Source organism: Penicillium vulpinum (genome assembly GCF_028829585.1).
Source record: "Penicillium vulpinum strain IBT 29486 chromosome Unknown utg000004l_segment0_segment0, whole genome shotgun sequence".
NCBI lineage: Eukaryota > Fungi > Ascomycota > Eurotiomycetes > Eurotiales > Aspergillaceae > Penicillium > Penicillium vulpinum.
The window spans coordinates 385,008-405,525 of record NW_026643244.1 but is presented as its reverse complement, the minus strand read 5'-3'; the positions used below and the strand labels follow the sequence as shown (position 1 = coordinate 405,525).

General features: G+C 46.9%; 7 protein-coding genes across 7 annotated transcripts; 2 read left to right on the top strand and 5 right to left on the bottom strand.

Moving 5' to 3' along the window:
* Positions 1–299: 299 nt before the first annotated feature.
* On the top strand, positions 300–1,469 carry N7479_008702 (uncharacterized protein; the record flags this gene model as incomplete). Its single annotated transcript, XM_057256395.1, has 3 exons — positions 300–495; positions 553–618; positions 1,261–1,469. The coding sequence occupies 3 exons, from the start codon at positions 300–302 to the stop codon at positions 1,467–1,469; spliced, it is 471 nt and encodes a 156-aa protein (XP_057103853.1).
* Positions 1,470–1,954: 485 nt separating this feature from the next.
* Positions 1,955–4,021, bottom strand: N7479_008701 (uncharacterized protein; the record flags this gene model as incomplete). The annotated part of the gene is made up of 1 exon (XM_057256394.1): positions 1,955–4,021. One exon carries the CDS (start codon positions 4,019–4,021, stop codon positions 1,955–1,957), a length of 2,067 nt encoding a protein of 688 aa, XP_057103852.1.
* A 3,920-nt stretch (positions 4,022–7,941) lies between these two features.
* Positions 7,942–8,827, bottom strand: N7479_008700 (uncharacterized protein; the record flags this gene model as incomplete). Its single annotated transcript, XM_057256393.1, has 2 exons — positions 8,658–8,827; positions 7,942–8,589 (listed from the first exon to the last, which is right to left on the bottom strand). The coding sequence occupies exons 1-2, from the start codon at positions 8,787–8,789 to the stop codon at positions 7,942–7,944; spliced, it is 780 nt and encodes a 259-aa protein (XP_057103851.1). The 5' UTR covers positions 8,790–8,827.
* Positions 8,828–9,575: 748 nt separating this feature from the next.
* On the bottom strand, positions 9,576–10,485 carry N7479_008699 (uncharacterized protein; the record flags this gene model as incomplete). Its single annotated transcript, XM_057256392.1, has 3 exons — positions 9,576–9,741; positions 9,808–9,885; positions 9,935–10,485. 3 exons carry the CDS (start codon positions 10,483–10,485, stop codon positions 9,576–9,578), a joined length of 795 nt encoding a protein of 264 aa, XP_057103850.1.
* A 1,108-nt stretch (positions 10,486–11,593) lies between these two features.
* On the bottom strand, positions 11,594–14,804 carry N7479_008698 (uncharacterized protein; the record flags this gene model as incomplete). Its single annotated transcript, XM_057256391.1, has 4 exons — positions 11,594–12,802; positions 13,758–14,335; positions 14,394–14,576; positions 14,630–14,804. The coding sequence occupies 4 exons, from the start codon at positions 14,802–14,804 to the stop codon at positions 11,594–11,596; spliced, it is 2,145 nt and encodes a 714-aa protein (XP_057103849.1).
* Positions 14,805–15,303: 499 nt separating this feature from the next.
* On the bottom strand, positions 15,304–16,269 carry N7479_008697 (ADP-glyceromanno-heptose 6-epimerase; the record flags this gene model as incomplete). Its single annotated transcript, XM_057256390.1, has 1 exon — positions 15,304–16,269. The coding sequence occupies one exon, from the start codon at positions 16,267–16,269 to the stop codon at positions 15,304–15,306; it is 966 nt and encodes a 321-aa protein (XP_057103848.1).
* Positions 16,270–18,100: 1,831 nt separating this feature from the next.
* On the top strand, positions 18,101–20,470 carry N7479_008696 (protein kinase domain-containing protein; the record flags this gene model as incomplete). Its single annotated transcript, XM_057256389.1, has 1 exon — positions 18,101–20,470. One exon carries the CDS (start codon positions 18,101–18,103, stop codon positions 20,468–20,470), a length of 2,370 nt encoding a protein of 789 aa, XP_057103847.1.
* Positions 20,471–20,518: the final 48 nt, after the last annotated feature.

Sequence of the window (20,518 nt, the reverse complement as noted above, 5' to 3'; positions counted from 1 at the left end):
TAGTAGTCTTTTTAAGATATCTCCTCTTCGTTCACCGTGTTGATGATTGGATAATAGAAGTGAAGCATCCACTTGTTAGTGCAGTATGCACTTCTTTGTATGTTATTTTTTTCACTGCCCAATTCAACATTATAGGTCTCGTCTTTTTCTTAAGAATATCCAATTCACTTATCTTCTACTAGCTAACTAGTGAGATTTATAACGCCGTTGGAACTGAATATATTTTACTTGAAAAACTTGAAGGAACGCCCTTAAGTGATCAATGGTTCTCTATGGATAATAAAACTCGGGTCAAAATAATGAGACAGATTGTCGAGATAGAGAGACGGTTTATGAGCATCCACCTACTGGCAAGTGGAAGCCTATATCACCGCCGTGATATCGACAACTCACAACAGTCTATCCCAGTCTCGGACGATATCGTCGTTGGCCCAACTGCACAGTATGAATGGTGGTATCAAGAACGGGCCTCTCTAGAGGTTGACCGCGGCCTATGTAAGTCTTCATCCAGGAGTGCCTATTTTCTTTGAAAAAATATTAATTTCAAGCTAGGGAATACTTTTTTTGTATGCTTCGAGGCACCTGCCAAGCGCGAGATGGAATTCTGTGAAATATTTGGTAAACCACGCCTATACGTTGAAAGATCCCTACGAGAAATACACCAGTTCCAACCCATTTCACCTAATCCGTATCAATATCTCCTGGCCAATTATTTATATTTGGCGCCCTACGTCGATGTCCTATCTGGCCATCGAATATCTCGCCCAACTCTTCGCTATCCGGACTTTTCATCTAATAATATCCTGGTGAACACGTCTAACGACGTAGTAGGTATCATTGACTGGCAGTATACAGTTATTCTGCCCCTCTGTCTATACCCTGGAATTCCCGATCATTTTCAGAATTAGGGCGATCTATTGTCTAAAACATTATCTAAGCCGGAGGTCAAATTACCAGACGGTTTTGATCAACTCAGCTATAAAGAACAGGAGACTGTCCAAGAGACGATGCGGAGACGTATTGTCTATTTCTATTATACTGCGTTGACTATGAAATCCCAACCGGATCATTTTGACGCTATCAGAACCGAGAACTGTATACTTCGAGCGAAGCTTTTTCATCATACACAGGCTCCCTGGGAAGGAGACTCTGTATCGTTGAAGTATGCCATGTTGCAAGTCCTTGAGAATTGGCCTATGTCCCTAGATGGAGAAATATAATAAAGATCTGTTGAGTGTCCTGTTCACTTTTCTGAGGAAGAGATGCAGAAATTTTCGGAGGATTATGGCCTAGAACAGGAGAAACTACAGGAACTTGGCGAGATGAGGGATCTCATCGGGACAGATACCCTAGGCTGGGTTTCTGATGAGGATGAGCTTGAACGGTCTAGAGCCGTCATCCAGAGCATCAAGGATGGTTTGATGGAATATTCAAGCACTGAGATGGAGAAAACTTCTCGCCCTCGATGACCGCCAGTGTCGGGTCTTTCTTACTTTACTTAGCAGCACTTGTCAGCTCCGCAGGGGTGCCGGTTTTCTGCAAATCAGGTTCGCCTGCTTCCAGGCCTGCTATATGAATTAAATTTGATTGTCTGTCCTTCGTGGTCGTCATTTGGACTAGCGGGCAAGGTAATCAAATATATGTAGGTCACTCTAACTACGGAGTACGGAGTAATAAAAACATGATAAAATCCGCGTGTTGACAATCTGTGTGCGGCTTGCTGACTAATTCTAATACACTTTTTGTATGCCGGGTACTGGCTGTCACATGACATATCGGGTTCAATACCCTGTTTTAACCCAGTAATACATGTAGTATTTCTGACAATTGCTATACTAAGACCGAAATAGCACAGTTTGATAAACTACCCTTCCTACAGGACCGACTGCAACAGGCGTCAGAGATCAGCCATAAGGAAAATTCTGCGCTTGAGAACCGTGACTGGAGGCGCAGTTTAACTCCAGGTGGTGTCAGCCAAGTCATCACGAGCTCGGTCACAGTTGGCCTTTCCTGCGTGAGTGTAGCAAAGACCTGCCACTCCAGCTGCCCACATCGCTCCACATTCCCACATAACGATAGCAAGGTCCCACAACTCCATAATCTTCTGTCCCTGGGGGTAAGCCAATTCAGCAGCTAGAACAGCTGCCAGGTATTCATTTTCAGAGGGTAGGCTATCGGCCCCTCTAATGTAAGCAAGCACAGGGTCTACCAGAAGCTCGATGACGGCACGAGTTTCTGGCAATGGGTCAGATGAAAGGACAGATTGGAGTCGTGCTTCGGCATTGGCAAGGGGGCGCTCCCCTCGCTCTATCGTAGTGCCGTTTGCCTGAAAGTGCTCCAAGGTCGGCCGCCCATCTGGCATTGTGGCAGCGACTCCCGCGCCCACACCTAGGTCTGTCCTGCCAAGGAGTGTGACGGGTCGGTGTCGGCAGTTCGCGAGCTGCCACCAGTGGGTGAAGAGAATACAGAGGGCTGCCGGGTTATAGGGATCGTTGTCTCGATACCATATCAAGGAACCAAGCAATCGCGAATAAACCTCGAGCAAGGGTTCCTCCTCCAACGATCCCCGCGTCAAAGTAGGGATGATGTTGCTCACTTCTGCGCACGCTATATCAGCTCCAAGATCGACCCAGTCATGCACAACGCACCCAAGGCCGGCGATGGCAGCCATCTGTTCTCCACCGCCGGCATCGTAATAGACATGACAGAACACGGCATCAGCTACCTTGTAACGGGCAAGCCGAGCGAGATCGTCCCATACGACCATACACGGGCGAGAGGAGATAGGGTGGGTATCCTCGATGATGGTCTTCTGGCGCAAGCATGCATAATCGCACCCCTTAACGATCCGTATGTCGCTGATGTGTGGGCCGGCAGAGACGGATTCTTCAGCAATAGCGGCCACCTCCGCAAATGCAGAAGAGAGGCTTTCCGCTACCTCAGCAGACTCGATGCCTATGGAGTAATCGAGGACGAAACCTGAGTCCATGATACCCCACAATCCAGAGATCGAACCGCCGTAGACGCCCCGGTTATAGCCTAGTGCCATAGAGAATATGCTGGTGTTGAGTAGGGGCCCGTCACAATCCTCTACTGCGAGGATATCCAAAACGGCTTGGTCCGATGAGAGCGCGATGCCGCTCAGCTTTGGAGGGAGAGGCTTGCGAGCGGAGCACCATACCGGCAATTCGGCTGCGCGTACTTCGGCAAACGGTAGGCGCTGCCTCCTTCCGGTCTTGATCAGCCTATCACGCGCTGCCAAGAGAGTCGCTGCATCTGCTAGCAGGCCAGTTGCACAATCAACAGCGTCTGCAACGCGAGCATTGCGCATCCAAGATACGCTTATGGCTGCGTCAATAACTCCATTGGTTTGAGTGGTGTCGTGACGACGCGCCAAGTTGACGGTCGTCACCAGCGTGTCGGTTTCAGGGAGATATTGTTGAGAAAATTTACTTGAGCCAACCTCGACCGGACCTATGCCGTGAGTTTTGAGCGACCAGCAGGGGGCTCCTAGAGGGCATCTCATGGTGGCTCCTTCTCCCATGACATGGGTGGTACTCCATGTCGATGAAAGACAGACGGTAGCATCAGGGTCCTCCGCCGAGGACTCGTCAGTCCGGTCAGCCCAATGGGAAACGACAGGCAGGGAGTCGAAAGCTGGTGAGCGACTGAGACCACCGCTGACGACGAGCCCTGGTACGAATTCTGATACGGGGATGTCCGAATTCTTCCCAGCTAAAGGCAGTTTGATATCCCTCGAATGCGCGAGGATCCGATCGAGTTTGGCCTGGTACTCGCTAGCTGACTTTTGGCATGGGGCTCTCCACTTATTGCGTCTATCACCAGCCCTTTCGTGTCTCGGGTCTGAAGGGAGTGACTTGGTTGTGTTGGCAATAAAGTTGGTTACGTCCCGACAGACCATCCGTTTGCCAAAAGAAGGCTGTGCACCAGCTCGGGGGTCAAAGAGGCCCCCATTAAAAGCCAGCTCGGAGAGTGCATTTGTCCTGGCGATGTAAGGCATCTTGTATCTAATGATAGCGTTTGAGTGACGTGGCTCTGAGGTATTAAAGACTGAGATCCGACTAACTACAATCAGCTTCTTGGTTAGCACAGTCCTCTTGAATTAGACCATGGGATGATTGCTCTGCGTACTATCAAAAATCTTTGCTGGCAGAAGGCCACATAAAGAGCAGGTGCAAAAGGGGCTGAAAATTGTACAGCTTCGTGCTGTTTTATTTCGATCTGATGAAAACTATGGTGGTTCTTCTTCTTCTCTTATTTATATCCTGGTTGCACCACTCTGGGCAATACCTACCCCCAGTCAATTAGTGGGTCATGCAAACACTGCAGAATTTTGAACTCGGTTTATACAGAATGTGCTTACGCCTGACGCATCCCACAGCCTTGCTACTGAGTGCAACAATGTTGCTGGCGTATACCATCAGGGGTGCGGTTGGTCAATTGTCTGTGTTACACTCCCATGATTAACAAAGCCGCAGATACAAGTTTAGCTACGGAGTACAACATACACTCCCATTATTGACAAAGCCGCAAATACAAGTTTAGCTACGGAGTACAACATACACTTGGTAGATTATGGCCCCACTGTGCATTCCAGGTAAGCTCAGGTGGAGTTTGCGAAGGGACATAACGGCCAATGTCCCAATGGACTTTTTGGCCTAGTTTATGCCCGAAAATGCCTTACTACTGCCTTATTTTCAACAGGCAGAAATTAAAATACCTAAATTACAATGACAGGTGTCTTATTAAGCAAAGTATCCAAGCCTTGTACTCAACTCCAATAAAATGAAGCTATTCCCACCGTACAAAATATCATGCACCCCCCCCCCCCCCACCGACTGCTTGCCGCTTATTTCTACGAAGTTGAAGTCGCAACTGTTTTCATCCGCATTTTTTGGTGCGAGACGCTAAGCGTAGATACGAATCCAATGTTATAGCTCACTATCGTTAAAGGCGCCTAGTTAAGCCCGTCCGGCTGATTTTGATCTGGTATTTGTCCTTGAGAATGGTGCGAATAGCTTCATGGGTGGTTTTTTGTTAGAGAAGATCGAGTATCTCGGCTTTATGAGGCTCAATATCGATAGAACATGGTTGGAGAAAGAAATAGCTCCAGGGCGATGACGATGATGGAAATGATGATGGGAATAGCTTCATTTACAATAGACTGTATAGAGCGGTCAAAAAAGCGGTCTATAATCAGGCATCATTCAGGCATCACTAGACCAAAAAGTCCATATATATAGTTGTTTATTAGTAGTAAACTAGTATATTTCTGGTATGTAGGGATCTATAATATCCCTTGTTGGAATGCACCCTATGTATGTATATATATGGACCTCTATATTTCATACTAAAACGGGATGACCTAATCAAAGATAGCATACTTTTCAAAACCAGACGGTGGCTATGTAACAGAAACAAGGGAAAAAAACACTGAGCATTGACCAACGGGTACTACTGAGAGGTCAGTAGTACCCCCCCTCGGTCTGGTTTCTGGTCCATTGGGACATTGGCCGTTATGCCCCTTCGCAGAAGTTGCATAACCCGAAATGCTGTCCCTTCACCTTGACCGCTATTATGGGAGATCTGTCAACATATTACTTTACTTCTTCTCATCTGTTGATTTGTTTGAACGCACACCTGTCATCATATAGATTTAAGTTGGCTATCTGTAGGTAGATATAATTAGCTGCAGGAAAGTCTGAAACCCGGCGATCTGGACCCAGTGGGTCTTCAGAAAAGAAAGTCTGTGGGATTTTGTTTTTAAAATCAGATAGTTGAGTAGGGAAGCGTAGCTTGAATATTGATTTTCTAAGTCAATTCATATTAGTGATTTTAAAAATGGGTAGATCTCTACTTATCCAAGGATCCTTACGTCGTGCCATCAGGCGCTACCACACCTGATGTAATTGAGGGCTCCGGGTCTAGTAGCAATCATAGGGATGTAGATGCTGTTGTGTAACAGATGCAGTGCGAATAAAACAGTATAACATAACCATGGCGAATATTTTTCGTCGTTTTGACATGGAGTTGCATGAGACTAGCTTGGACATTCGCATAGCGCGAGACATTGCGATACCTGCCCCGGAGAAGGGCGTCTGGTCAGTAAGGGCGAGGGTGACTACGATTGTGAAGGATTGATACTGCCGGCCACTCAAGTACAGGATTTTGCCATATATTAGAAGTGGGCGTAGACTTGTAGCACACAAATTATTGGAAGGCTGAGAATCATCGGGGTTAAGCGACTAATGTTCTGGAAGTGACCAAAAATTGTTTGCGAATGCGAATTCTGATATATGCCATTCGTCCCTCTTGCACAGTCTTTATTGCTGGAGCGTCCTTGTTTGCCGGAGAATCTATGACTATCGCGTCCGAGATTCAGTACTCGGTTGACCAGTCGAAGACCAATGGAGAAGCTACGTTGGAGCGGAATGATGCATAGAGCAGAGCATAGAAAAGCAGCGGCGACGCAGGAAATTAGGAAGACATACAGGCGCCCAACCAATTAGATGAAGATCTTCACTTCTCTAAGTGTGCGTAGCATCAAATACTGTCGGTTACTACATCATCGGCTCCTCTCCCACCCGGTACATATTTGGCAAGGAATTTCAATCACGGCCATATAGGCTGGAGGGGCTACGTAGAAAGATCTAAGTTGACTTGCTTGCTATGTAGCCAGGACTATAGTTTGGCGGGCCAATCCAAGCTGGTTAGCAGATGTAGCTAGGGCAGATCCAGTAGCGCAACGACTGACCAATGTGCTTTAATATATTATCCTTGCATGCCACAGGTCTTTCGCAAGAATTATTTCAACTTGGTCAATGGCCCTGCAAGCCAAGATTGATCATTTGTTATACTCAGATTTGCGAGCTGGGCAATACCTTGGCGCTAAGATGACGCGTTGTTAGGGCGAAATATTAATACTATTCGGCTATCTCGCCGGAAGGTACGTGGGAGTAGGCCTCTGCAAAGCCCATTTTGCTGCATAAATATTATCTTGGCACATATAAAGTAGCCGATTAATGGCAGTATTTTACGCATGTTCCAACCTGTATACTCAGTAACATTTAATTATCATGGTAAGAAGTAGGAATTATATGAATATAACACTAATTCTAGTATCTTATTAATTGAATCAAATCATTTGAATCATTACTTTCTATAACTTTACTTGTAAATTTGTAAAGGAAGAAGAAGAGGAAGAATATAATGATTCACGTATAGCTTTATATATAGCCTGGATAGTAATCTCAATACCCAAAAAACAGCAAAAAATGTATTAATTATGCAATTGCAATAGATTGGTATGTTTGTATTGTTTGATAAATAATGGGGGCCTACAAAAGTCTCCGTGCGGTCGCATATCCGTCTATGTACTCCGTACAGTGTGACTGGACATAATTTTTTAACACACGGCCCCACACCCCCTTGATTATATAGTATATTGCCGGTCAAAAACCTTCATACTATGAATCTAGTATAGTGTATATAACCCCTGGCTTTCAATAATAGCTTCTGTCGAGTGCCATATCATCTCAGAGAGATATTCTTGATGTCGCACTTTAATTTACCATATGTCTGCCGCGCAGTAGCCAACAAAATCCCCTTCGTAGTGTCGCATATATAATTTTCGTGTACGTTTTAGGTAGGCGGTATATTCTTATACTGGCGGTGAGCTATGTGGGGCAATAGGTGTGTTATAAACATATGTCCACTAACTGTAGTACGACTATAAATTATATATCTAGTACCACTAATCGTATGGTTCCGTTAGCGGCGATTGCTAATTTTCTGCGCGGCACAAACGCATTGTCAAATTTGGCCCAAATCGTCTGCCGTAGTAGATTATATGAATTGCTTTGCTAAAATATTTCCCTGACAAAAGCACACCACGTACTTGTAGCTGAATGTGCGCCACTATCAGAGAGGATTACCCCTCATATCTATTGGCATCTCTTTTCCAGAGTCGAGACGTTTTGAAATGCGTCGATCAATAGGACCGAAATTGGCCTCACGGATTCGACCAAAGTTGTGACTATACCAGTCCACTGCTTGCTTATCCAGACACATATCGAGGATATCGTTGTTAACCTCTAGGTACCCTGTTATCAGAGATACCCAAGACCTCAGTGATTCGCCCCACGCAGAAAACCCAGCGTCTGTCTCTTCGTCGATTGCAGCTTTAACAAAGCTTTCCACTAGTGCCTGTTCCAGTGGGTAGTACAGACTACCATAACTTTGAAACCGCGTTGTTAGCACTGTGTCTCCTATTCTAGTCGAAGAGCGGGGGGTATCTTCTTGGAGAATATACGCAAAGGAGTTCGGAATCAGGTACACCTGCAAGCCCTTTTCTGCTGGATCACCCTGTGGATAATTAAATACTGCGCAAGACCGGTCTAAGCGTTTGTAGCCAGCATTTATTTCTTCCAAAACCTGCTGTGGGTTTGGATAGCCCTCTATAATTTCCGGAGGAGGGGCGCGATTTGGAACACTTCGGTCGAATCCTGCGCTCTCAAGCCTCTCAATAGCGTCCGTGTAGTCATCGTCCCGCACCACAACCATTGGGGCCTACAGTGATAGGAATATCGTTAGCAGGAAAAAAAATGTTTAATTTTACTACCCAAGGTGTAAGTTACCCCAACGGCAATGGGTACTCCCAGATACCACATTGCGAGCGCTCCCCAAGGAATCACAGTGAGAGGTTGAAGTGTCTTGCGAAGTCTCATGGAGAGCCGGTCAGGCTCGGTCTGTCTCGGGCGCCTAAACATATCTGTAGTGGGATAGTGGGAAACCCGATTCTGTCTGGATGCGATGCTTTCCACGAAACAAACAATATACTATGATGATCAAGGAGAGGAGTAAAGAGGATGGCAGAATGTAAGACGTCGCGGCGTAGACTTGGAAATTGAGACAGGTTGATCAGCCTACATTCCGCTATTGGTTAGGTCAGGTGATTTTACTCTCCGTCCCATGTGGTCCCGAGCAGAGTCTAGGGCCTAGTATATATGCCACTGCAGTGACAATCGGACGTTCCGATTGTCCCTATGATCTTTTGGCCTAGCGGCTAAATGCTCTTATGTAATCACTTAGGTGCAGCCGCCTAAGTAAACCTGCCGTCCCGGCAGGATTACACTCCCACCTATCAAAGTCTTTCCTCTCATGTAGATAGTTTCTTTTCTCTCTCCACGCGCAATTCAAGAGGATTTTACCAGAGTATTCTAGCAATCCCTCTCTCAAAATAGATGAGAGTTAATGAGACACGCAAATGACATCTCAACGCTGGGATCGATTGGCCCCACGGAGTAGGATGAAGGTTTGACCTTATAACAGCGTATGAGTGGTGATTTTCGCAAAATAAAGGCCCTACTTAGGTATATTTGATGGACTGCAGATATAGCAGGTAACATCCCAAGCCGACGAAGGGGCCAAGCTAGTTTGAACTTGCATTTATCATGATAACCTATTTCTGAACTAGTGGTGGACTATCATGAAATCCACCATCAACTTAAATGAAAATCCAGGAAGATGACTTAGGAGCAAGAGGGTTGATATATCTACCATTCCCAGCCATTCTCATCTCGGTACAAGTCGATGCTCTCAATGGGGAAATACGACTTGATAGACGGACCCACTAAAACAAGACCGTGCAGGGCATAGTGAGTGTCGCTCCAAACCTTATCAAGAAAGCGGTTGGTCGCATCTTTGAAGCCGGATATATGCCTGAAATGAGCCAGTCAGCTATCTCATCATCATCGAGGATAACGAGAGACCAAGAATCACACGTACATCTCTCCGGTAGACCATTCGTATATGATTTTAGTGGAACTGGGTACCCAGACTTGGTAGTCAAACGGCAAAAGCATCCTAGTTCACGTCAGCGCTAGGTACTTTGGCAATCGCGTGGGTAACGTACTCGTAAATCTGTCGGAACTTGACGCGAATGTTTTGCCGCTCCGAGAAAGTGCAATTCCAGAACCGGGTAAAATCTAAGGGCTCGCCAGGCACCTTCTTCCATATCACATATGTGACAAATCCGCCCGGTACGATATCTTCCTTATCCTGCTTCTCAAACTGATATCCAAGAAGCTCGGGAACAACGTTACAGCCTTGCTGCTTGAAGTGCTTCAGGGCTTGGAGCTCTGGGGGCTCGAAAGGCCCGGTAGCCTGGGCAGCTCGGACTGAAGCCTTTCGCAATTCTGTCCCAAGCCAGGGTATCTGCTGATAGATACGCAAGAAAGCGAGGGTCCCTTGTGCACCGGAGGGGCGACACAAAAACTTTCCAGCAACGTATGCAGGACCCCGGCCATCAATGAAATTTTGCTCGGACTGGGTCACGGTATCCTCTTCAATCTTTTCGACTATCTCCCAGGTCTCAGGCATGGAGTTAATCGGGGGTTGGGGCGGAGAGTTCATCGTAATTTGTGTGCCTTCGAGGCCAGAGAGGACTTGACCAGAGTTAGACATGATAGCCTAGGGATTAATGAAGTTGCCAATGATGCGATTGGAGTGAACTGATAGAAAGAGAGGACTTGATAGGAGAATGGACGTGAAAGCGAGAAGTTGAGAAAGTTGCCCAGGTGAGAGAGAAAACAAAAAAAGGAAGAGAGAGCTCGTCAACTATGAGTAATATGCATACCCCGGATTCCAAGGTTTAAAACAACCCCAACATTCCCTAATCTCGGAACCTTCCAAGGAACCACTTTGGCATTATGTCACCTCTTTATTTATCGACGTATGGCTTATAGTGGATTTTTCGAGTAGACCAATTTTCATTTTATACCATTGTTCAAGTATCCAGTAATATATAGTTCCATTAATTGAGATTATATCGGAATTTCTAATTCTCCATATGTACTACGAAATCAAATCATGGGCTAGCACAGACGCGTCCAGGATGGTGTGATGAGCATATGTAGAAGTCGCGGAGTTGTGGGCTCAGAGGGAGATGATATTCTTTTTGGAGGTTTTGTTCGTGACTTATGGGACGTATTCTGGATAGAACATGACCTGGCATTGTGTTGATGCGTGTCTATTTTAAGACTACATGTGGACATGGTCATAATAATAGCACACTAAGAGAGTACATTAACCTTATCTAATAAGAATATTCGATATATAAAGGAGAGATTTATAGGTAGCCCTGAAGATATCAACCCAAGGTTTCCAATTATATCCATACATAGATACGCGCTAGCCCTAGGCACCAAATGATGTGTATAGTCTATGAATGGCTTAGGGGCGCATAACTATTTAGCAATGAAACCCTTTTCTAAACTTGCGCGACTAAAACGTTTGAAGGCAACTCTTCCGAGAATTGGAACTGATAGCACAGTGGTGTTGATATTCTAAATTGTTTAGGAATTTTATTGCTGCATTGAGGACTAATCAGTCATGTCACTGTCAAGGTCCCTTCGTTAGGTGGGTATTTTTTAAATATAATGATCTTACACTATAGAGATTTGTTCTCAGGCTTTGTCTGAAGGCATGCTATTATAAAATAGGCCTGATTGGACTAAAGATCGACAAACTGGTCGTACGTCAGGTGTTCTTCCAGAGTGTTTTCACGGGCTTGCTATATCTTTAATAAAACAATTTCCTTCAGTCCATCCAACTCTTCCTCCGACAAAAGCAAAAGCCTATCCTCAAGAGACCCGCTGCCAAAGTATTTCTGGTCAAGAAATGTCCAGTAGATATCATCAAACATAAAACTTTTTCTTGCAGCAAGGCAAAACCAAAAGACACCATTATCCATTGACTGTGCCATCTTGTCTGAGAGTCGTTGAGAACTGTTCATCTTCTGTAGCTGAATATGCTGGTCTTCGCAAAAACGAAGTACTTTAAGAAAAAGTTGTAGGCGAGGAGTGTACCGAGATAGAAACTCATTCAGATCCGGCTCCCAAGCCTCGGGGCTCTCAAACAAAAGCCACCATGGCGCAGCGTATGTGAATTCAGCGGGTGCCACATATGTATATTCCCAATCGATGACACCGGTGACTGTGAGATTTAGCCCGGAAACAAGCACATTCCCTGGTCGAAAATCATCACAGTAGAGGCGGAAAGGGCCCGGGCTTTCTGCAGAAAATTTCTGAGCAATTTTCCTAAAGAGACAGCGAGCTATATATCGTTTTCGACAATCTAGCTCATCCTCGATGACATCATTGCGTTGGTATTTGAGGTGAATAAACTGCTGTGCTGCTAGCTCCTGAAAATAGTCGTGTGCGCTACAAAAGCTCCCTCCCGCAAATTTATCCGGGGGAATGTTTCCAACACGCACAAGCTCATTCATATTGAGAGTCAATGGTCTTTTCACCACTTTCCACACTCCCAACTCTTGAACGAGAGCCCCAATACATGGGAACGTAGATTTTGATAGTTCAAGTATAATCCGGGCCATTCCATGAAGAGCATGCTCAATTTCAGGGCCTGAAATGGTTGAATTTAAGCTAAGCGAGCTTTCGATGCGCTTGGACAACAAGGTCCCCTCGATGAATGTCATGACAATGTAAGGCCCACATCCCCAACGACCCGCGCCAATGACAAGAGGGACAGGAATATTGGTCTGTTGAGAAAGATACCTCATCACCGATATTTCATTTCTAGTCTTCTCAGTACGAAACCGGCTCCGGCCTAGGATGGGAAACCGAACAAGTACACGGAATCCATCGTCGAAAGTGACCGTACAGCAGATGTTGTAAGCACCAGTACTGAAACCCGTCACATCAATCGCACGTGCGTTTCCATGACGATGCTGACTTGCCAGTCTCATAGGTAGGGCGGGTGACTGTTTGGACAACAATTGAAGCCAGGCCGCAAAAAACCTTTGGCCCTCTTCCTCGGCTATATGATCCCAGTCCATGGCATAGACTATGGAATAAATAATTGGATAGAAAAAGTTCGCAAAAATCAAGATTGGGTTGGTTTGAGTTTCATGGTGCGAAGAGGCCGAGGAAAGAAGATCAAAGAAGATGGGTGTTCTGAAGAACAGAAATGTGATACATCTGGGACCGCGGATATAGGATACGGAGCTATGTACTCCATACTTTGTACGGTTAAGTACTCCGTCTGTAGCGCTTATCCCAGAAGCCCCCCTCCGCACGGGCTTTTCTTGGACCCATTCCTTACGCTGACTTGGGGATATCTCATCCTCAGCCTTTTCCTGTTCATTTAATCTATGGTGCCCGAGGATTTTGTGAACGGAAGGATAGAAGAGGATATTTATATAGATATAGATCGTTATGTTAGCAAGCACCACAAACAAAGATTTATAGAGAAAGTGATATTGGCTTGGTCAAAGCAGGGTGTATGCTTAACTCGCAACCTTTGGCTATAATCCATTATAGAAGAAACCTCATTCCCCGCTTCCCTATAGACCATGACCCCACAATAATACCACTAACTGCCATGCAACTGCCCGTAAAAGCGACAACAGCCATATACTTCGTCAGTCCATAGTTCCCCAGCACAAGGACCGGAGATACCAAGTTCGCACTAAGAGGACCAGTCAAGACATTCCCAATACCTTTACCAAAACAAAACAAACTGAAGATCATCGACATAGCCGTTGGATCAGCACTAACGGACGTAGACATCCTCGCCCACATTGCAACATACCCAGCACCGAAAAAGCCATAGACTAGGGCAAAGGCAATCAAAGGCGCGAGGGAATGAGCCAGTCCCCACAACGCAAACGCAGCCACAGCCGACACCACAGTCGAAACAGCTATAAGAAGACTAACAGACACCTTCCTGTCAGACAAAAGTCCAAAGGTGAACTGACCCGCCACTTGCGATACACTCATCAACGCAAGAAGCAGTGCACCCTTCGTGCTACTCATCCCCATCGACCTAGCGTATGAAGGAAGATACAACGACGGAAAGAAATACCCCAGTCCCTGCACAACGTTCGAGCCAGAGTACACCCAGAACAGAGGAGACCGAAGGAAACTCCAGTCTGATCTAGCTGTTGCTGTTGCGGTGTATCGTGAGACGGGCAGACGGCCCTTTAAGAAGGGTATCAATGGGCCTGTCAGTACGAATAGTGCAACAGCAACAGCTCGCAGTGTCGTCCGGTACCCATATTTGTTCAACAACTTCTCCATTATGAATGGCATCACAGCACCGGAAACACCTGATGCGCTGCAGAGGAGTCCGTATGCCATCCCGCGACGCGCGACCCAGTATTCATTCACCATGTTGAGGATTGGGTAATAGAAGATGAGAAAGCCGACACCGTAGGCTACGCCTTGGGTGAGGATGAGGGTTTCGAGAGTTGAGGCGAAGGATCCGCTTATTAGTGCGATTATGCATATTGGCCCTGGTGAGATGAGAATGTGAGTACATGCTCAGACAGTGGTTCCAGGCTGCCAACGTACATCCAACCCAGATCATCTGTCGCTGGTATTTTTGGAAGCGCTTGATGAATGGTGCTGTAAAGGGTGCTCCTAGGTATGATATTCCCGAGGCAACAGTGCCTACCACTGAGATATATGGGTTACCGGCGAATTCGGGGAGCTCCGAGTAATAATTCTGGAAGACTCCGAATGAGAGTGGGAACCCTGGGATCTGTCAGTGTGTGTATGTAGTGTTTTGGCGCGAAACTGTTGCTCACCCCATAGCAAAGATTCGAAGACAAATGCTGTCCCCAACAATTTCCAAGCGGCAGGCCCATGATCCGTTGGCTCAAGTTGTTGATTGATGAATTCCGCATTTTCTTGTAGCTCCTCAAGTTCAAGCTGAACTCTGGGAATTGGCAGGGATGACCTGCTTTCTGTTGAGGTTGCCATTGAAATGGGCGCAATGTCAAGATCAGGATGGCCTGGAGATAAACAATTACCCCACAGAAGAAATAAGTGGGGGTGGAGATGCCGACCTCGGGCGGTAGGAGATACCTAAGAACTACACAATTACTATCTAGAAGAATGTATTTGAAGATCTCTGTTCAATTGTCGAAAAGCTACCTAGTTGGTCTTGATGTGAAGAGCCTGTTAAACAGAGTTCAGCAAATCTCGGTCAATCCAGGCATGAACACCAGAGGTTGGTTTCGTTGTTTTTTTGTCGTTTTTTTCGATCGGTTTTCACCTTTTTTTTCCTTTTCCTATGTTAAATTCTTGTATGATGTTCGTAAGTATATTTGGAGTACCCAAATATTAAGAGATTTCTGTGAACAGAAATAAATGATGGCCCCATGTCGTATCGAAGGATGAAGTATGGTCCTCACATGAAAGCTTGACCACGTTGTCGAAAGCACCTGGACTGCTAGGTGCAATCATGTCCGATACACAATTAGTAGTCCAAGGACTCATTCTTTTCGAGCCACTCCATGTAGTCCTTAATCCCTTCCTTAATGGTTCGGAACCGCAGCACAGAGCCAGCCCGACGGAGTTTTGCGATATCGGCGCAGGTGTAGCTCTGGTATCTGCCTTTCAGTTCGGCGGGGAAGGGAATGAACTTGATGTAACCCTCCGTGTTGCCGAAATGGCTGGCGACTGCGGTTGCAACCTCGTGGAAGCTGCTGGCAACACCAGTGCCGACATTGTAGATACCATTGATTTCTGGGTGATCAAGGAACCAACAATTTAGGCGAGCGACATCCTGGACGTAGACAAAGTCACGTTTCTGCTGTCCAGCCTCGACTCCGGCGTATTCTCCAAAGAGTTCAATCGCTTTGAAGGCTTTGCGCTTCTCGTAGAACTGGTAGACGATGCTGGGGCTGGTCTCTCGGTTCTGTTCGCCGGGTCCATAAACATTGAAAAGACGGAGTCCTGCAACCTGGGGGCAACGGGGGTCGGTGTTCTTGACGACATACTGATCAAACAGCATCTTCGAGTATCCATAGACGTTCAGAGGAGCTTCTAGGCGGTCTCCCTCGGTGAAGGTGGTTTTGTTTCCATAAACGGCAGCGGACGAGCCGTAGATGAAGCGAACGCCCTGGTCCTTGCACCAATGGAAGAGCTCCTTGGAGTAGGTGAAGTTGGCGTCAAGCATTTTCTTACCGTTGGTCTCGGTGATGGATGAAATTGCACCATAGTGGAAGATGACGCGAGGACGGTGGGGAAAGGTTTTGGTCCGAATCGCGTCACGGAAGACTGTCGCATCGATGTAGTCGGCCACCTTGCAGTCGACCAAGTTGCGGAACTTGGTCCCATCAGTCAAGTCGTCGACAACCACGACGTTGGTCACGCCTCGGCTGTTCAACTCCTTGATGATGTTCGAACCGACAAAGCCGGCACCACCGGTGACGACGATCATTTTGGATTCGATTTGAAAGGGGTGATGATCTTGGGGAAGGAAGAGGGGAGAGTTCAATCGAGAGTGATGGGGGAAGATATCGAACGCCAAAAATAGAAGGAGCAACCAAGTGAGGGAAGACATCCAAACATCCACACATACAGACATCCATCTTCGGATGTTTGCCGATGAAATGGGGATGAAAGGAAAGTTCGACTCACAGTCATTCACTTATACTTGCCCTATATTCATGGAAACATGTTATAGGTCTGAGGGTATAGAGGGTATGGGAATGACTGCATATTAGTATATTGAAGTACATCAATTTTCCCGCCCTTCAAATATACATGTAGATAGCAATGCGGTCCTCAACTTTGCTATAAATAACCACCAAATGCTTTGATATTATAAGTCATTATTCAGGCACCTCAAGGGTTTCCAAGGTTTGATCCCCAGTTACATGTAAAAAAGTCGTCTACCTATACAAATTAGAAGGACAAAAGATATAAAAGATATCAGGGGTAAGTCTACTATTTTGTTAAAAAAAACAATGAAAAAAGGAGTACTTAGATATATCTATCTATTCTCTTCTATCTATTCTCTTCTAAGGCGGTAGACTCCGACCTTCGAAATGCAGATGCCCGGTAATATTATCCCGGACCAATACATTCACAGGTCTAGCGCCAACCCTTCTATTTCCGAAAGAATCTGGGCAAATCATATCAATCGCCTATTGGAGGAATTAAGATTTCAACATTAAAACATTCCCAACTTTCCAGACCTCCCGAGAACTTCCAAAAGCAATGGGGCCATTATCTTCCAAAACGAGTGATTTCAATCTCCGCGGCATGTCCATTACAAGGATGTTGAGTCGGCGATCGACTCATAATTGGGCTCAAGTCCGATACTTGTAACCGCTCAACGCGACTACCCCCGGTCGTTCATCAGAGACAATTCGCGCAGTTATCAGCCGCGGTAGCCACATGGGCATATTGATTACGTCGTTTCTCCTTCCCTTGGGGGCCCCCAATAATACCCCGCTCTACTTGAGCTACTTGAGCCTAGCGATCCTTCTGGGCAAACTTCAAAATGGGATTGTGGGGCGAGAGAAAAAGGTGGAGGCTTTGACCGGGGGTTGTATTGATTTTGTATTGTCTACTAATCCCGGTTAAATGGGCTATCTACGGAGTACAACGGTGCCATATATACTAGCGCCACCAGTACGGCTTTCCCTCTGCAGTCCTAGCTCTTAAAATTAACAATATGACAGATACGAAGAGAATGGATCTCAATTGATCCCTCACGGATCGATCTCGGATGCAATGGATACATATGCACATATGCATTTATAGATCCAGTTCCTCACCTGAGAGCGAAGGGGGATACAATTATTGTTTCCTTGCTTTTTACCGCATTTGCCCGAAATATAATAAAGTACAAAATTGATCTACTCTGCATATGACAGTCGACATGTTATCTTTCAGTAAAAGATAAGCCCCTAGCCCTAGATTGGCTGAGAACAATGAGTTTATGATATTTCTACTGGTAAAGAGACTATACATAGAAACCCGGTATGTATGCCCTTGTACCATAGTGCCTTTCTAGTACTTTTCTGTACTTATGTATATGCAGTTAAATGTTCAATTCAACTCTAAATTGGAACCATCTGATTCTATGCTCTCTCCCCTTGCGAGATAAGCTAGTTCAACCACTAGGCATCCATTATTTCCTCCCTTTCTACCCGTTTAAGGTGGAAAGGTGGAGACATGGACATTGACAGCCGCATTCTCCGATATCGTACATTAAGGCCCGTACATATTAAAAACTCTCGTCTCCCAGATATGTGAACCAAATGCTTTCAAGTCATGCCAACATGGCTCAGTATGAACACACCTCACTATGGTGGCCCGAGGATCGCATCAGAGCCACCCTCGACACAAAGTTTATCATCAATCGACTGCAACCAGAGAATATCCCCCGCCTCTTTGAATTACCGGACTGGGGCGAAGGCTTGACCAGTGGGACCTACATGGAATGGATCCTCACCAAGGCCTCCCGTGTCTTTATGATCCTCGACGCTATAGGCATTCCCGACCGGATCTTCGCGCTAGTCGATGAATCGTGCGACGATGACGATCTACCCGTCGCCCAACATAGTGTGGATTTACTCCACTTATCCCCCAACGGGGAAGATCTAGCCCTCGAAACAAGTTTCTTTCATGCGCAATGGCGCTACCTAGTCCGAGGTATAGCCGAGGGAGCGCATGTTACGTATACCGAAAACGAAGGCGTCCCTCTCGAGGCAGTGCGCACCAACACCAGCGGCGGAATACACGGGCGTGATGAGACCGTAGACAGGGTAGTCCTCGCCGGCTCGGTTTGTCGGGTCTATATGCGCACTCAAGTGCAAATAGGCGGCGCGCCATATTTCTTCTCGCCCGAAGAGGTTCTGGCCGAGATCCGCAACTTGAAACGACTGTCGCATGAACATATCGTCTCCGTTTATGCCTCATACCTGAAGGATGACAGTGTCTCGGTGCTTTTCACCGGCGCCATGGCAGATCGGAACTTACATAGCTTCCTCACAGATGAGCCGATGTCCTTCAAAAGGCTGGACAAAGAACAACGCCGCCAGACCTTGATCACCTGGCCTCACTGCCTGGCATCTGCAGTCTCCTGGTTGCACGCGCGCGGCCAATCTCATGGCGCAATCCGCCCATCCAACATCTTCATCGATGCAAACTTTCATATCTGCCTCGGTCAATTCCAAGCACTCGACTCGCTCCTGACACCACAACATGTCAACGACCTCGATGCATATAATTACTCTGCGCCAGAGCGCTGGACTCGTCCCACAGCTCCAGTCATTCTGCAAAGGCCAGCGCAGCCTACACAGACACTACTTCCCTCAGGGGGACGTACAAAGCGTAGACAACGGCCAACCCGTCTAGCCCTATCCCCATTAAGCGAAAGCCCACCTGCTTCTGTGTCCACCACACGACCAAACTCAGCTGCCTCAAAGGGCACAGTCGTCCACATCGGCCTACAAGACTCACCGTCACATTTCTCCCTCGCCTTCTCATCCTCCTCTTCATCTTCAGGAGCCTCATCAGCAGCCTCTTCCGTCTACACAGACGCAACGGCCACATCACCTCAACCAAAGAAACACCGTCTCACATCCTTCTTCGCCCGAAGAAAGAACTCCCGCCCAACACCATCAATAATGTCAACCTCTACATCCTCCTCAAATGCATCAACAACACCAACCTTCATTCCCCAATCACCCCCCTCAACCTCCCGCTCCCCACCACCCCAAACCCCAACATCCCTCCGCCACTCCAGATCCACTCAATCCCTAGCATCTTCATCCTTCACCAGGCCCATAACATCCACCTCCTGCCTCCAATCCTCGACCCACTCCTCCCCACCCCCTAATCCCAATGCCCCAGCAGACATCTTCTGCCTCGGAGCAACAACCCTCGACATCCTAACAATCCTGCACAAAAAGTCCCTGCCCTCCTTCAGCGCGCACCGCAGCGCCCGAAACCGATCTGCCGGCCGTGGCGGCGGAATAGCAGATGCATCGTTCCATCTCGCGCGGAATGCGGTGCAGGTGCAGTCGTGGATTGCGCTGCTAGAGGGCGATGCGTTGAAACGGTGTCGACGGGATAGACGATCTGATCGTGCTTTCTGGGCTGTGCCGAAGATGTTGATTGTTGTGAGATCTATGCTTGATTTTGAGGCTGCGAAGAGACCGCTTGTGAAAAGGGTTAGGAGGGGTTTTGCGGAGGCTGTTGCTAGAGGGAGGGGTGGGGAGAGGAAAGGCGGAGAGGAGATCTTGTTGCATTGTGTGAAGGACAAACGGGAGAAGGATGGAAAGGAGGAGAATCAGGGGAAGACTGGGTTGGCGGCTATTCGGGATATGGAGATCGGGAAGAGTGCTGTTCTTGCGCCTGTGCCTCCCGTGAGAGTCCCGGGGTCGGGATCGGTTTCGGGATCTGTTTCGGGGTCTGTTTCGGAGTTTGATTTTGGATTTGGAGATGTTGGGAGTGAGAGTGAGAGTAATGTTGAGGAAGGAGAGTATCGTGATTTTGATATTGAGGAAGAGGATATTTCGGAGTTTGAAGAGCCTGAGATACGCGTGGAGCACGCCTCGCCTCGGCTGTGTCTGCCAGAGTTGGATGTGAACATTAGTGGGATAGAGGGTACGACGTTTAAATAATTAGATAGAGATGTATGATAATGTTTTGATGGCCCAGTTGGGCACTTG